Source organism: Cyprinodon variegatus, unplaced genomic scaffold, assembly GCF_000732505.1.
Source record: "Cyprinodon variegatus isolate N-32 unplaced genomic scaffold, C_variegatus-1.0 Scaffold637, whole genome shotgun sequence".
NCBI lineage: Eukaryota > Metazoa > Chordata > Actinopteri > Cyprinodontiformes > Cyprinodontidae > Cyprinodon > Cyprinodon variegatus.
This window is the reverse complement of record NW_015151090.1, coordinates 235,080-251,019: the sequence shown is the minus strand read 5'-3', so window position 1 is coordinate 251,019 and position 15,940 is coordinate 235,080. Positions and strand designations below refer to the sequence as shown.

The 15,940-nt window shown below is 35.2% G+C and overlaps 1 protein-coding gene across 1 annotated transcript in view; it reads left to right on the top strand.

The window, feature by feature from the left end:
• Window positions 1-15,929, top strand: part of LOC107096606 (GDNF family receptor alpha-4-like) — a 225,131-nt gene extending 209,202 nt beyond the window's left edge. The window contains exons 7-8 of the mRNA XM_015393338.1: window positions 9,367-9,536; window positions 13,758-15,929. Of these exons, the coding sequence (XP_015248824.1) occupies window positions 9,367-9,536; window positions 13,758-13,904 (317 nt within the window). The 3' untranslated portion in view covers window positions 13,905-15,929. The remainder of the gene's footprint in view (window positions 1-9,366; window positions 9,537-13,757) is intronic.
• Window positions 15,930-15,940: the final 11 nt, after the last annotated feature.

The following is a 15,940-nucleotide window of genomic DNA, read 5'->3' as shown; positions in this document are numbered from 1 at the left end:
CAACAAGCATCAGGCAAAACCACCTTTCTTGAACATAACAGAGAAATAACACACAAAGGTATATCAGAAGACTCAAAAGAACCCCACACCATGACTGATAATATTCAGATTTGTATTTATAAAAAAAAATCATAATTAGATCACATATTATTTTCCGTAATATGACACACTCACTATTTTATGTTGCTGTAACAGATTACCATGCAATAGTTAGATTTGCGCTTTAAGCTTTGAGTTTTAAGAAAATTTAGAATGTTTCAGGGTCATAGCTGCTGCTTTGGTAAATGACTCCACCACATTAAGTGATGCTGTTTTAAACTAGCTGTAAACATGTTGAACAGGGACTTCTGGTTTTTAGTGTTATGATGTCAGCTGGGTTGAGAAGATAGTTTGTGTCTTCCTTTTTAAAAGAATTGTATGCTGTTGGAGTCAGATAGAAAATAAAAGGGGCAATCCAAATTGTTGGTTAAGGAAATAGAACAAAGGGCACCCTTAACTATTCTTTTATTATTTCAATCTACTGGGGTCTTGCTTTTCCAATCACTATAAAAGCTGCTGGGTTGTCAGAAGGAGCCTGTGGGTCACCCATCCAATTCTCCATCTTTATCTTGCAGCTCATACACAGAATTGCATCAGTGAAGAGAGACGAGAGAAAGTCTCCGCATTGATTTCTGCAGAATCTTGTTTGCAAAGGCAAACTACCTCGGGAGAATGGATCAATTTGTTTTGATCCTGTGAGAAATCAATGTTTGTATGTCACACCCTATACTCCACTAAAGGCTTAGGAATCCTCTGCCTAATAATCAGCGAGCCTCCGCTCAAATCTGAGGGCTTTTTGACAGAAATAGACAGCATAGTGGAGCGATTTTTACCACATCCATGTTACAGCATAGGCCAAGAATATTAATTGATGGTTCCGTCATGCATGTCTTTGTTTGAGTACATTATAATTGAAGTGACTTTCATGCAAATGTAATTGCAGCCGAGTAGCCCATTTAGTGGATAAAAATGAATGCTTAAGGAATATTAATATATCACATGATCGTGTCGGTTGTAGTAGATCCAAGACCTTGGGGTGTACCACACACTTCCCTCTAAATTATACAAATTCCCCTAATTTGCCATGCCTAACAGTTTTAGTTTCCTTACTATGAATGATCTGTTTAAATAACCATCAGATTTTTGCATTATATTGATGACTAAACTTCAGGAGGACCTTTTTTCTGCCATAATCCTAAGCTACATATAACTGCTTCTGATCTATCTTGTAATTTTAAGGCAGTACATAGAAAGATCTACATTAAAACTTCAAATAGACTTGCCTTTTTCTTTCTTTCTTTTTGCCATATAATGTATTTTGTTCAAGTTCAACCATGAGTTATTTTTGCTTTAGCAAATATGGAATATATCTATTTTTACCAGATGCCTTTAAAGTCATAGGGTAGTCATATTTAAATGACAAATAATTATGGCTTAAACATGTATATAAATGTACTCTTTATCAGACTATATTGCCACAAAAATATGAAACTTATTATTTTTTTAAAATCCTGTCTTAAAATCTGTGAGTTTTTTTCCTGCGTTATTTTATGCAGGCCAGTTAGTTATACATCAGCTTGTACACCTAAATTTGGCCAATCATATATCAACAGTCATCTGTCAATCAAATTTTTTTGGTCATAGTGTCTTGATTCATATGTCGCAGCTAATACAGTATATGCAACGGTTGAAGTAAGAAATAAGAATCATTTACATGTACAGCTGTAAGCCTTCTACACCAAACCAAGCTTCTGCCGCCTTGGCGTCCTCTTCCACAACAACTTCATCCCCCTCTTTATAAAAAATGTATAAAGGAGGAGACTTATTCACGACCTCCGACACAAAACTCTCCTCCTCTTGCATGTTTCCGCTGTCCATAGCATTCCTTGACAGTCGCTTTTCTAAGTCACTAATTTAGTGCTACTTGGTCCCTATGTAATTTCTCATTGGGAACCTACAAGCACTAAGTTCCTAACTGGTTAGCAAGATGCTTCTGAGACACCGGCCACAACCAAACCCACTTGTGGACCTTCCGCCACAACAATCCTGCCCCCTTGATAATCGACCAATCACATTCACTTTATTCAGTCGTGTACATTTTTTTTATTTTTATGGTAAGTATAGATAGACAGGCTTTATTTACTCACAGACTAAGCAAAAATTATGCATAAAAGACAAAAATAAGAAATACTAACCAAGCAGGATAAAATAATTTTTAATAAAGACTTTGTGCGCAACCAATAAGTTAGTGGCGTATAGATAAAAAAATGTCATATAATGTAACTATGTACCTTTAAGCAAACATGTTTGGTATTTTTTAATCAAGGTTTTATGTGTTCCTTGTGAAAATTCACAGGGTCATAAAGATTTTCATGAACTCTAGAGCAGTGTTTTTCAATCCTGGTCCTTAACGCACCCTGCCCTGCATGTTTTAGATGTTTCCCAGCTTTCACACACCTGTTATCAATTGATAGCAGATTATCAGGGTTTACTGAACTGCAATCGTCTGAATCAGGTTTGCTTAACCTCAGAAACATCCAAAACATGCAGAGCAGGGTGCCTTGAGGACCAGGATTGAAAAACACTGCTCTAGAGGAGTAAATTTGAGTTTTTAAAAATACTTTAAATTAACATTGAATAATATCTCAGCTGCTCCCCTCACATTTCTGTCTATCTAATTATCCAACCTTGACCTCATCAAAATTGTCCCAAGTATAATTTTGGTATCTTTTGTTAGTTCTTAAGCCCCAACCAAGAGGTGCATCCTGGTTTCGACTGGTTTTGTTTGCTGATTGGATTTAATAAGCCACCTGCTGCAGTTCAGTTTATGCATTCAGTTGATCCAATTCAGGGTCAATCTGTACTGTTCACGATGAACCATCAGGAAATTAGATGCAGAAAACATCTATATTTTTCAAATAAATCACTGAAGACAGACAAGATTTTAATAAGTCTCTTAATACTAAAGCTACACACATATTTTTACTTGTAAACTGTTTAAATTAATTTATGGTTCTACATTTTATATACATTTAATGGGTTGTGTAGTTGTTCTTTATCTTAAATTACTGTACATAGAAGACTCCTAGATAAGTGCAGAGACGAACTCTGCCCCATAAAACATGAAAAACTAATTATTAAAACAGTATTTGGTATTAGTTGTTGCTAGTTAACCGCTGAATTTTTCTAGAAAGTTTTTGGTTATTATAATAATTTTCAAAACTTCCATATAGGACATTCCATATAATGGTATCACTGCTGCTACCCTCTGCAATATAGAGGAGAACTGCTTGTTTCAGAGGTGGTGAATTACATCCCAGTGGGAACAACCAATCACCTGGTAGGTGGACCAGAGAGGTGGCCAATGATTGGCTAGGGATGGCCATAACCCCCCTTTGACTCCGCCCTGGATTAGGAGGTTTTCATGATGTCCAATCAAAAAAGTCAACCTTTAGTGGCGTTATTTGTCTGCATCTTGCCTTTTTAGGAACTGGATAACTGCAAAGGTTATAGCCACTGTTTGAGTAACTTGTTTAATCTTTTTGCCAGTCACAGTGTCAGATTAGTCACTTGAACCCTTTTTAGATCCTCAGAAGAAAAAGCACAACATCCTAAATTATGAAATACCCATAGAGAAAAAAATGGAAAACAAACTTTGAGAACGCCTCTCATACCACATAATTATCGTTTATAGATTCCCTAAATTATCTGTTTTTAAACCAACATTTCTAGATCATTACAATCAGTAATTGTCTTATTTGTTGTTGTTTTTTAAGTCACTAACTGCTTTCTCTGAGTGTCCATTTAATCTATAGGTATTAGTGGATCAAAAATCATTAATGCTTACAAAGAATTGATTATAAATATCAAACACTTTATGTCTTATTTAAATCTTTTATTAATGCAGCTGTAAAAAAAAAAAGACTCATGCATCAAAGAGAGGAAAATTAGCAGGAAACAGATCAGTATAGTGGTTCCAATTAGGTCAGGGTGTAGCTATTTTGGTTAAGGGCTAATTCTTACTGAGTCAATTAGTTTAGTCACCTTGTTGCTAAGCAGTTGATCCCGTTGCTGACTCCATTGCAACCCACACATGATGATTTCACTTATTGTCATCATACACTTTGTTGCTAGATATAGAATTTGATAGTAATGATGAAAATAAAACATTTTATAGCAAAGATTCATGAGGTTTATAATAAAACATTACGAATTCAGTTCCGGTTATTTTTTTCAGACATAATAGGTTTAAAAATATATATTTTTACAATATCTGAAATGGAGCAGAAGCCATGGCTTTTTCAATTATTTTGTATAATTATTCAAATTAATTCAATCTGAATACTTGTATTTCAATATAATTCAATATTTTATTTTTTGGCCATGTATCCTGAGCTCCAAAAATTAATAAGAATTTAGTCTGATTTAAAATTAGAGTTCATTTGAAACCTTTTTAGTGTGTTTAATTGTTTTTTCAAATATGTCAGTTAATGTTGTTAGGTTCTGACCATAGCAAACTATATTAATGCATCTATCTAAGTAGATGTCTGCCCCAGTGCTGTGAAAAATGTATCCCCCCTTACAGATTTCTTGTTTTGCTTTATTCTCACACATTAATATATTACATAAAATATAATCCATTCATATACAGTCTTCGGTTATTAAATGATGTTTTCATTTATTGTACATAAAATGCTATTTGAGCTTTTCTACTCCCATTTAACAAGTAATCCTCCCTTAAACCTAATAGCTAGTTGAATCATTCTCTGCAATAACAGCCACCATCAAGAGCTATCAGATCTTCTACATGGCTGTGCATGAATTTGAATCCCTCTTCTTTGTATAATTGTTTTCATTCAGCCACACAGGGCATTCAAAGTCACAGCCTCTCCATCAGATTAGACTATTCCAAAACATTCATTTTGTCCTTTTTTATGAGGCTTTTCAGCATATCCCAGGGGAGTTGGAGCTTAAGGCCACTAACTGATGGCCAGATATTCTCTATCAGGGTTTTCTTTTAGAGAGCAGAATTCATGGTTCCATCACTTGAATTGGATTATCGCTACCACAGAGTTTTACTGTCAGCATTATTTTATTGTTATGTAATGCTATGGTGATTATAAAAGTAAAGGATTCACACCCTGCAAAAAGTTGTAGCGACTATAATCTCAAAGTCAAAATCAATGTTTTTTAAATTTATGGCTTTTAATGGGATATTTTTGTGTCCCAAACCTCATGTAAGTATTTTTATTTGTTTTTTAATCTGTTCCTACAATACATCTGCAAAGTCCTTAAAGTAATACATTCTTTTCCATGTTTCGTAATGTTACACACTACAAAAAATTAGTAGTACAGTAAAGTATTTTCGTTATATCTGAGTATGAAGTCAGAAAATTAGCCAAGTCAATTAGATAACTTAAGTTTAGAATAATAAAAAAAATCCCTAATATCTTATTTCAAGTACAGAATGTCTATCTATCTTTGCATTGTATTTGCAAATCATTTTATTTACCTGCTCAACTCAAAGGCAAATAAACACATTTTACTTGTTTTAGGATCACCTTTTGCAGTGCTGCTTTAATTCAAAAAGTATTACATGAATCTCTTTCCCTCATAAATGTAAACACAATAAGCAGAAGTGGGTGTAGTATTCAAAAATTGTACTCCAGTAAGAGCAGCAATACTTCATCTTATTTTTGATTAAAAATAAAACGTAGCCGTCCAAGAAATTACTCATTATAACATCAGATGTTAAAATTTTTGTGATTTAGGCAGACCAGAATGCAATTATGTACAAATGTTTGTATTTTGAAGACTATAATAAAACAATCAAAGGAAATAATGTCAAATTAACTATTCCAGGAACAGTTTTCTAAACTTATTTTCTTTTTAACATAAAACATATTAAAGCAGAGCCGAAATACTCCTTACAGTAAGTTAGTCTGACCACCAAATGTCATAGTAAAATGTCATGCTAATTTTAACATAAACATTACCTGTGTGTCTTTTTTTTTTTTGGAATAACTTTTGAAAAACAGCAAAAAAACAAGTTTGTTTGTTACTCAGTGAAGTTACTGAAGATGGACGGAGCCAAACAGGAGCGACAATATATGGATATCACTGAAGTAAAAGTAGAAACTTTGGTTTGATCCAATATGGCATTTATTATTTGGATTATTTTGTATCTGGACTTATTCAGCTAAAGGTAACCTTATAGGTCTTTCTCCACTGAATAATCCAGGATGTTTAATAAAAGATGACTCTGCACCCCTTTACCTATGACTAGCATATTCCTTTTTTCCAGAGAGTGGAACTGATGAGGTGCTCTTGTTTATTGTGAAATGTCCAATAAAAATTGCATGAGCGTCTCTGAATACCCAATATGATGTCATACAGAAAGGATCACACTCTCACCTTGTCATTCAAACACTTTTATTTCTCTTTCTCTTATCTTTCTTATTTTATTCAACTCCTGTAGAATAATTCATATTGTGCCGCTTTTCACTGGAGGTTTACGGCACCTTTAAAAGAGCTCCCCTTCATCCCATTGTTGTTCCCCCCACAGACATTTCAGAAGTAGTTCCCAGTAAACACTCGCTCTTTGCCTTTTTAAAACCCACATTTGTGGATATTTTCACAACTGACAGCAGCAAACTGCTGGGAGGGAGATTTTAGATGCCGACTTTACGTTTAAAAATCAGCAGGAAGGTTAAAAAAAGTCAAGTTTACTGTGTTTGGAAAATTTCTTGCCTCTGTCTTTTAATACTGCCCCGCAGCTATTTAGGTGAGCCAGCAAACCTACTGACAGCAGATGAGTTATTCATTGTTTGACCAGGTTTTTTTTTTATTTAAAAAATCCTATTTAAAACTGCATAGGCTGGAAATATATATATATATATATATATATATATATATATATATATATATATATATATATATATATATATATATATATAAAACTAAGGCTGTCATCTGCAAAATCGAGCAAAAAACGTTGTACATTTTTGCTCAGAAGCACATTTGTCGTGTGCATTGGCAGAAAGTTTTGTAAAGGATTGTGGACTGCAGTATTTTTGCCTCAGGAAAGACATATTGGAGTCTATTCCCCTGGCGTAAATACTACACAGAATGTTTCCCATTTTTAGCCATTTTCTTACACCAGATATCCTGAGAGAGATAAATTATATGTATACATGTAGGACATCTGACGTATTTATGCTCAGGGTTTTGCTTTCAATTCAGCTCCAGACATTTTTTTTCTTTTTTACATCCTGTGAGCAGAAAAGACTGAAGATGCTATGTTCCACACTGAATAGATTGATTTGTCCTTGTATGTTTCTCTTGTTTGAAATGGATGTTTAGATTATTATTAAAAATAAAATCTAATTCAGTACTTCCATTTAAAAGGCAAAACCCCCGTTATTAAGATGTGATACATCCATTGTGATTTTTGTTGTAGAGTTAGATGGTTATGATTTGCATCTAATGTAAACTTAATCCATTTTCTAGTGAAATAGAACTTTTTCAGGACTAAAACAAAGGATTTATAATACAGAAATGTAGGAATATTAAGAAGCATGTGTATATACAACAGTCATAAATCAGTGACAAGGCTTAAGAGTTAATATTAAAACATTACCTCTTAAGGAGACTGCAATTATAAGCAGAAAAGGAGCAAAAGCCATATTTTTTGAAAATAGACAGAACTGAGTCAAAACTTGGACACACAAGCTAATGTCGTCAGCATACCGGTGCATTGATAGTTTCGTTTTAATGACCCGAAAAAGAAATCTTTTGCAACAAAGGAAGATATTTTTATGAAATTAAGAATGGTTCTAGAGCTTAACAAATTGAGTTTGGAAAGGTCTGGTCCCAAGCTAGTGTAAAATAACTATAATGATTGTTATTTGTCATAATCTTCGCTTTTGGAGAGGGAACTGTATACAAGCTGAATCAAAGAAATACATTTTCTTTTCTAAATCAAAGTTTTTTTTATACCTTTACAAGATAAATCACTCAATCCAGTCCTTCTCCATGTCAAGGGAAAAAAAACACCTGCATATTTAGGGAGAAGTGATAAAAGTAGATTACCTTAAAAATGTGCAAATATTATAGAGTAAGCGAATATTTCAGGTTTTAGGGTAAGTTGCTAACAGTCTTAAGACAATCTTAGCATCGACTTTGAGAAGAGAGATGGATCTATAAGAAGTACAGGCATTGGGTGTGTTCTGTTTGGCTGTGACATCATCCTGGAGAGAAATATTAGCTGGGCTGCTGCCATCAACACTTTAGATTATAGATGATAGAGTTGGGCCTCTTTTTCAGTGCTTGCTTTTGTTTCTCTCCTAGACATATCCATGGGCTCAACCTTTACTCTGACTAACTGTATGTGCTCCCTTTCATCCCTGTGATATGAAAACTGGCTCTGAGTTTGTCTGCTCAACTCTCTCTTTCTCAGCCAGAGCTACCTGTAGAGCTAATTTACTGTCACCTTTTCTAACATTTAAAGTATTTATAGATCAGTCCTTCTGTTTGTTTTGTGTGTCTGCTTCTGTCTCCTCAAACCCCAGTCAGCCTTGGCAGGAAGTCGCTCACACTAAGTCTGGTTCTGCTGGAGGGTTCTTCCTGTTAAAAGGGAGTTTTCCTCTCCACTTTTGCTCCATGCATGCTGGGTGTGAGCGATTGCTGTAGAGTCAATAGATTGTTGATGCTTTCAGTTGAATTTCCTTGCATAGAAAACTTTGAAGGAATCTGACAGTATGATCTGACTATTGTGTCTGTAAAGTACCCTGAGGTGACATTTGTTGTGAACTGGAGCTACATGCGTATAAATAGCCTGAAGTGAATAAAATTGAAGGATCTCAGTGCATGCTGGATTTCATCCACAGGATTGAATTGAACATAACATTGCCATAACATATCTGCCTTAACATCCTGTTTTGGTATTAGCCAGTGCCAAATTTGAGTTATAATCAGCCATTAGCTCTAACCATCAGTATACCCTTGTGTAGACAGGTTAACTACACAATTTGACTTTGTGTGTAATGAATCTGAACAATATTTTATTAGAATCAATGAAATTATGAACTTCGCTAAGATTGTTTAATTTATTTTCAGGCACCTGGATGATACAGTGAGCCCTGACCTTTAGCGGCAGCATGATGGCTAGATGCTGTTTGTGTTTATTTTACAGGTCCTGCGTCATATGATTAGTAGTCAGAACTTGTCAAAATATCTATGACCTGTAATAATCAGATTTTTTATCTCCTAAGGAGCAGAATCATTATGTGCTTTTAAATCTTTATTTCTGCTGCTGGTGTGTTGCAGAAAACGCCATCGTAGCATTTGGGAACGGATCAGATGTAAAAACAGGCGCCAGTCAGCCTGGGGTGACAAGTCCAGCGACAGACAACGAGAGTCCACACTTGGCAACCACCGCCCCGAGTATCTCCATGGAAACAGAGCAGAACGTTCTGCGGGCACAAATACCTACTCAGGTGAGACGAGATGGAAGAATGGAAACGTGATGTGCAAGCTTTTCTAAAAACTGAGCCACAGGTGGAGAGATGACCCCGCTGTGATCTGGGTCCCACAGCAGCTAAACATGGAGTATTTGTTTTAACAAAGTGGGTGATAAAGGTGGAGGAAATTTATAGAGAAAAATAAGTGAAACGCTTGAATTAAAACATGTAAGACCCAATGACCAGTGTGAGACTCACTTAGCAACTAATTACATTCAGAAGTCAAATAATTAGTGAGTAATACATCCACCTGGAATTTCTTTACACTAAATCATATAAATTATAAATGATATATTTACAAATGTGGCCTTTATGTAAGAGTAACAAAGAATAAGATATCAGGTATTTCTTTTTATTCTGCCACAAGCAAACAGATGGAAGGTGCAGAATGTAAAACAGCTCAGACGCTGTGTCTATTTTTTTTTTTTTTCAAGACTCTGAATAATATCTTTTTCTGTTTGCACCATTTTTAGCCAGTCCAGAGCCATCGGCTTCACTGTTAATCGACCTAATATCAGTTAGATCTCAGCTGGAATGATCTACTGAGCAGATTGTTGAACAAACAACATACAAATAAGAAAATGAAGGCAATCTAATGGCAGCAGGATTTAGCCTGAATATTGTTGTCTTTATACTTTCCTGAAAGAAAAGGAAGTCTGTAGCTAATGAAGTGGTGAATAACTGTGGTGTATAGCAAGAGGTTTCATATTTTGTTCACTCCTATCATAAAAAATCTAATCAGTTTGATACATACAGTGTTAATTTACAACACGTCTCATTACCTCAGGGCATTAAATTAATTAGTTCAATTTTCTTTCTTGTACAATACAAAAAAATACATATCTAGAACTATCCAACTATAATCTGTAACATTACCTGTAGGATTCAGAGTTATTATATTCTGCCTATAATATAAAATTTGAGACAAACTTTATTTCAAAGTTTTCTTTATAAATTGTTCTTCAGGTTTCACAGGATTTTTCAAAGTAGACTTAAGGTGACCTTTTCCTGACTTTTGTTCTATTATCTGACTCTTATCTGAACATCTTTTTAGCTGTGGCATGAAGGCGGAAAAGGCTTGAAAGAAATTAACTTACATTATGTCAGTGCTGATTAATAACCATTTTCTCGAAAAATGTCAAATATGACAGCTTCACAAACAGAACCTGACACTTTAGATCCAAAGAGCTTTATGTTAAAAGAAGCAGATGGACAGCAAAAGGATATCTGGGGTTATCCTTTTTTCTTTTTTTTTTCTTTTCTTTTTTTTTTTAGGCATGGCTTCCAGATCCCCTAATTTACTGCAGATGCTAGCTAAAAATACTTAAAAGGAAATCTTCAAAACACTTTTTTTTTTAGAAAACTTAAAAAGCGGATCAATAGGACTGATTACAAATATGACAAAAATATATTTCTGCTTAGAAGGTAAGCATAAAGAATCCTCTCCCTCTGGTTAGTGTTGACATTTCTCTTTTATCAGAGATGGCTTCCTTCACTCTTTAACATATCTTTCCTCTCCGTCAAGATCTGATGGGTCACTGATTTGCATTTGAATTGGATGCAAAGTTGGATGTGCCTCCTCTGTATTTTTGTTTTTCTGTAGTGAGATATAAAAGGTGTTCTTAAACTAATCACAGGCTTAAACATTATGTAAGTTCAAAGGAATATAAGAATCTGCTCATTCTTTTCAACTGTTTCATCAAACAACTTTGCATTACGATTTTATTACTCTCTCTTTTTGAGACTGATATAGAGCTATAAAGTTAGCACTCACAGCCTAAATTAAAGGGCCACATCACTGCTTCTAGTATGTTTGATCTGCTGCTGATCTGTAATATTTAGACTGATCTCAGATGGGCAAAATAGTTTTTTACTAAAGGCAGTTAATTAAAAACTAAAACTTTTTTTCAAACCAGTGAACTGTATCTAAATGTCAATTTCATAACAGTTAAAGCATCTGTTGTTGATGTTTTTTACAAACAGAATATTTTTTTTTTTTACTGCTTTTAAAAGAGTCTTTGTGTTTTGGAATTCAGCTCAGTTTCAAAATCTGAAAGCACAGTTTTTTTTCTGAACCGATTAAAGTTCCAGATTCATTAAAAGCTGCATGAACAATTTACTCAGGCCTCTGTAACTGAAGCTAACTTCAAGCTTGTCCACTAAATGAGAGATGATGTCACCCAGGCAGGACAAACAGTAAAATTATCAATTATTCTTCCAAATCTTTGACAGCAAGTTTGGTTTCTGGTACAGTAGAAATGGCAAGCACATAATGGTTTTGCAAGTTTGAGCTACATGTAATGATGCAGATCTTCTTTTTTGGCCTAGACAACTTCACGCCAATTTAATCCCTCCTTGACCAAATTGCTACTTGTATTTAGGAAAAGTCTAAGCCTACACCCACAAAGCACGATGGTCCATTATTTGCTCTAATCTGATGTCTGATATCACTAATGAATAGCGGCTTCTATCAGACATTAGCAATCCACACGTGCAGAAGAAGAATTAAGACCTCACACAGCTGTGCTCCGTAAAGAAAAGATAATGAATGTGATTCTCATTTAATATGTTCAATAAAGCTTTGTTTGAACAAAAACATAGTAGTGGCGTCAAAGTCAGATATGGACTACATATGCAGAAAAACATTGTTTGTGGGGTTATATTTTGGTGGTATATATAGAGCCATTCTCGTTTTGCTGCAGTTGTTAATCTTTTGCAGCCTCTTTAAGGTCTTTTTCACATTTTATTCGAATTTAGCGATAGCCATCCGCCCGTCAACTCGGATGCATGTGGCTTTGAGCTTTTGACCGTACTCATCAACTCTGATGGAAGGATAGTGAGAGCAGTTGATGCTAGCGCCACTGTGTTTCGCTGCGAGAGGTTTGCTGAGCTGGATTTATAGTGTTTGTGTTTAAATGCTGCATTTTCTGCAGAGAAATCTCCAGAGGTTGCATTGCTTTCATTCTATTATATTCCATGCAGTTTATTTTTATTGCACCAATGCGTAACACACCTTACAGCTGTGCAGCTCCACAAGCTCATTCTGTAATAAATATTCATGGTTGATTGCTATGACGAACCACCAAAGAGTAGCTTAAAAGCCTAAAACAAGACTGCAGATTAAACTGAAGGGGAGAAGCCTCAGCTGGAAGGCAGAACCAGAAAGAGACAGGGTGAAAATCAAAGCCTAACCTTGAATTATATCTATCAAACCATCTATTGCAAGAATCTGGAAATCAACTCCTGCCAAACGTAAATAGCTGAAAGAACCACATGGGGAATAGCTACCGTGGCAATTAGGTTGAAGATAAATTAACAGGAAGGTTTTGTCTTTTCATAAATATCATTTCAGACCAGGTTTTTTTTTTTTTCACTGTCCAAAGGTTGTGTTCTTTTCCTTTACTTTGACATATCTGGTTCAGACCACCCAGACTGTACTCACTAAAATGCCCAAATGCCAGGATGTGTAATAGGGGTTGGTTTTGATGATGTTTAATAGATATTCTTCAACATTTCCAGGGTAGATATTACAAAGGTCAGCTTGGAGAAGAAGACAGTGTTTGCAGCATATTGAGAAAAATTAAAGCAAAAAAAAAATACTACTTTTTATCGTTATTGTTAGATCCATTGAATTTTTTTAAATGAAAATGAAAACAGCAATAATAACGTAAAATCCTCATCCCAGGATTGGCTTTTCATGTTTGTTGTGCTAAGGGAAGGGACAACATTATGATGTAAAAATTTAGACATCACCAATCCTTTTAAACACACAACATAAAAACAAATACAGTGCTGTATGAAAAATATCACTTCTTCACAAACTTTGACATTTCTAGGTTTCTACTTCCAACTGTTGCATGGTATTTATTTGATTTAATTCAGGTAAAAAGTACCTAATCGAATTCCCTCAGGTTTTTATTAAAATGTTCATGATGGTGATTGCAGTGATCAGAAAGGATATATTGTATAGGCAGATCTGCATGATACTCTGAGTTAATTCATTTTGGTATGTTACAGGAGGAAGTAACTTATGATGTATGTTTGATTTGTTAAAACCTTTTTTTTGGTAAACTGTGTCATTAAAATCCAAACAAAATACATCAAAGCATTTGTTTGTAAGATGATAATGTTGAGCAATTTAGAAACACATTTAACCCAAACTTGCAACACTGAAAATATCTATAATCTTTCTTTCAGGTTAGTGGGAATGACAGACTGTGGGGCGACGAAGGAGACTCCACTCTACCCTCTCCAAGGCTTTTGGATCATAGCCCAGAGCAAGTCCGGCTCTCCATGCTGCTCATCCTGGGCTGGCTGATGCTGGTGCTGCTCTGCCAACCATAGGAGGCATCCATTTAATGGCCTTTATGGACCGAGCTGCGCAGAACCGACAGGGAGGAGGATTTGGGTGTGAGAGAGAAACTGCAATTCCCATGTGTCAGATGAGGGTGAGAGGGAAGAGCCAGCTCTGTCCTGCCCCATTCCCTTCTCCCTACCATACACAGAACCCCACCTAATCTCTTTTTTAATGGCTCAGAGTAGATATGTTGTGAAGGATACTCTGCGGACAGAACCTAAGGAGAGGGTGCCACCAAAGCACCGCACAGGGGACAAAAAAGAGGTTCCACACATCATTCCCTGCTGCACACCAGCCCAACTTTTACAGAAGAAACACACAGACTTCTCTCAGCTGCATATCTACAGAGAAAAAGGCCAACAAGTTCAGAAAGTGTAAAGTGAAGAGACACTGAGAACGCAGTGACTGAAAACATTACAAATATATATATATATATATAAAAATAATTTTCTTTGTTCTCGAACATTCCTTGATGTAGAAAAAAAACATTAAATGTAAAGATTCTTCTCTGAGACGACATCTTACACGAGATTTAAGGTGGAAAGTGTGTGTTTGTCCACATGCAGAAAGCCGCCTGTTTTGCTTCGCTCTTTATCTTTGATGCCACATATTTTGTTTTAAACAGAAATGTTTGATAGAAGCACATGCTAAACCACAGTGAGATTCTTTGGCTGTCAGTGGTCGTGTTTTTGATTTGAAGGTTGAAGAGTTCATTTCCAAAAATCATTAAAAAGGCTATGTAAAATTGTGTTAACTTTGAAATTTTTCAGTTTTATACCAACAATTCAAGGCTCAACAACCCCTTTTGTTCTTTAACTTTTTTGTTTTTAGGGCAGAATAATTAAAGGGATCTTTTGGGACGTCTTAAAGGAGTGATAACCTTGTAGTTTATATATAAAATCCTGAACAGTTCTTTAAAATCATGTTTAACAATTCATAGGATTTTGTTTTTTAAGGAAACTATGAAAATTTGATTTGTGCGTATGCACATTCATGTTTTCTGTATTTATTACACAGAAAAGTAGAATTACCAACATTAAAAGTATGCCATTGTAAATGGCCTGTACTTATAAAGCGCCTTTTTTAAGGTCAGGGGACTTAAAAAATTCTTTACACCACATTCAGTCATTCACCTGCACTTCCACACTGATGGAGACAGGCTGTATTGCAGCAAAGGCTGCTGTGGGGTTCACTTACAGAAGAGAGGTTGCTGTAGGCGCCACTGGGCCCGCTGACCATCATCAGTAGGCAAAATGGGTGAAGTGTCTTGACCAACGACACCACAAAGCCAGAATTCTGCCAAAAATCCAGAGACCTTATGATTACTCAAATGAGATGTTTTATCTAAAACTACTCTCCATAACCATTTTGAAGGTATTAGGCATGCAAGTTCAATAAGACCCTCAATATATCACAATCGTTAGTTCCTCCTCCTTCTTTGCTCTCTTTTGCTTTATTATGTACCTGTAGAGTCTCTACTATTCAAGTGTGGACCTGGTTCTGTACCCTTATGTCAAAGTCTTTTCATGTTAAAGAGTTAAACCAACTTAAGAAAGTAAACTGTCTGTGATCGACAGCATTTCAGGAAATCTCACCTCTGCCGTTTTCTTCCTAGTTACTGTACAGCTAGTAAGGCAACTTCAGGCTAATTACTGTTCTATTACAGGGGTCAAAATGTGTTAAATGAATTCATCATTAAATAACTTAATTTAAAAAAGTCATAAATGTGTTGCAGTAACAAAATACTCTAAATGATTAATGCTTTGGAACCTTGCATGAGCTAACCTGTTAAGTTCAGATAATGTCAAGTTTACTGTTTATATTGAGGCTTGAATTAAAAAATATTTATAGCTGAACACAAACATTTGCATTTCTAATTAGTTTGCAGCGGTGTTGTGTTAACAAAATCATAAAATGATGACATATATAGCTGTATGAAAGAAAGTTCAAATTTACCTCTTGAAGAGAACAGCTATTCGTTTTACCAACATTACTATCTGCAGTTTGGAAGAAAACAGTTCTG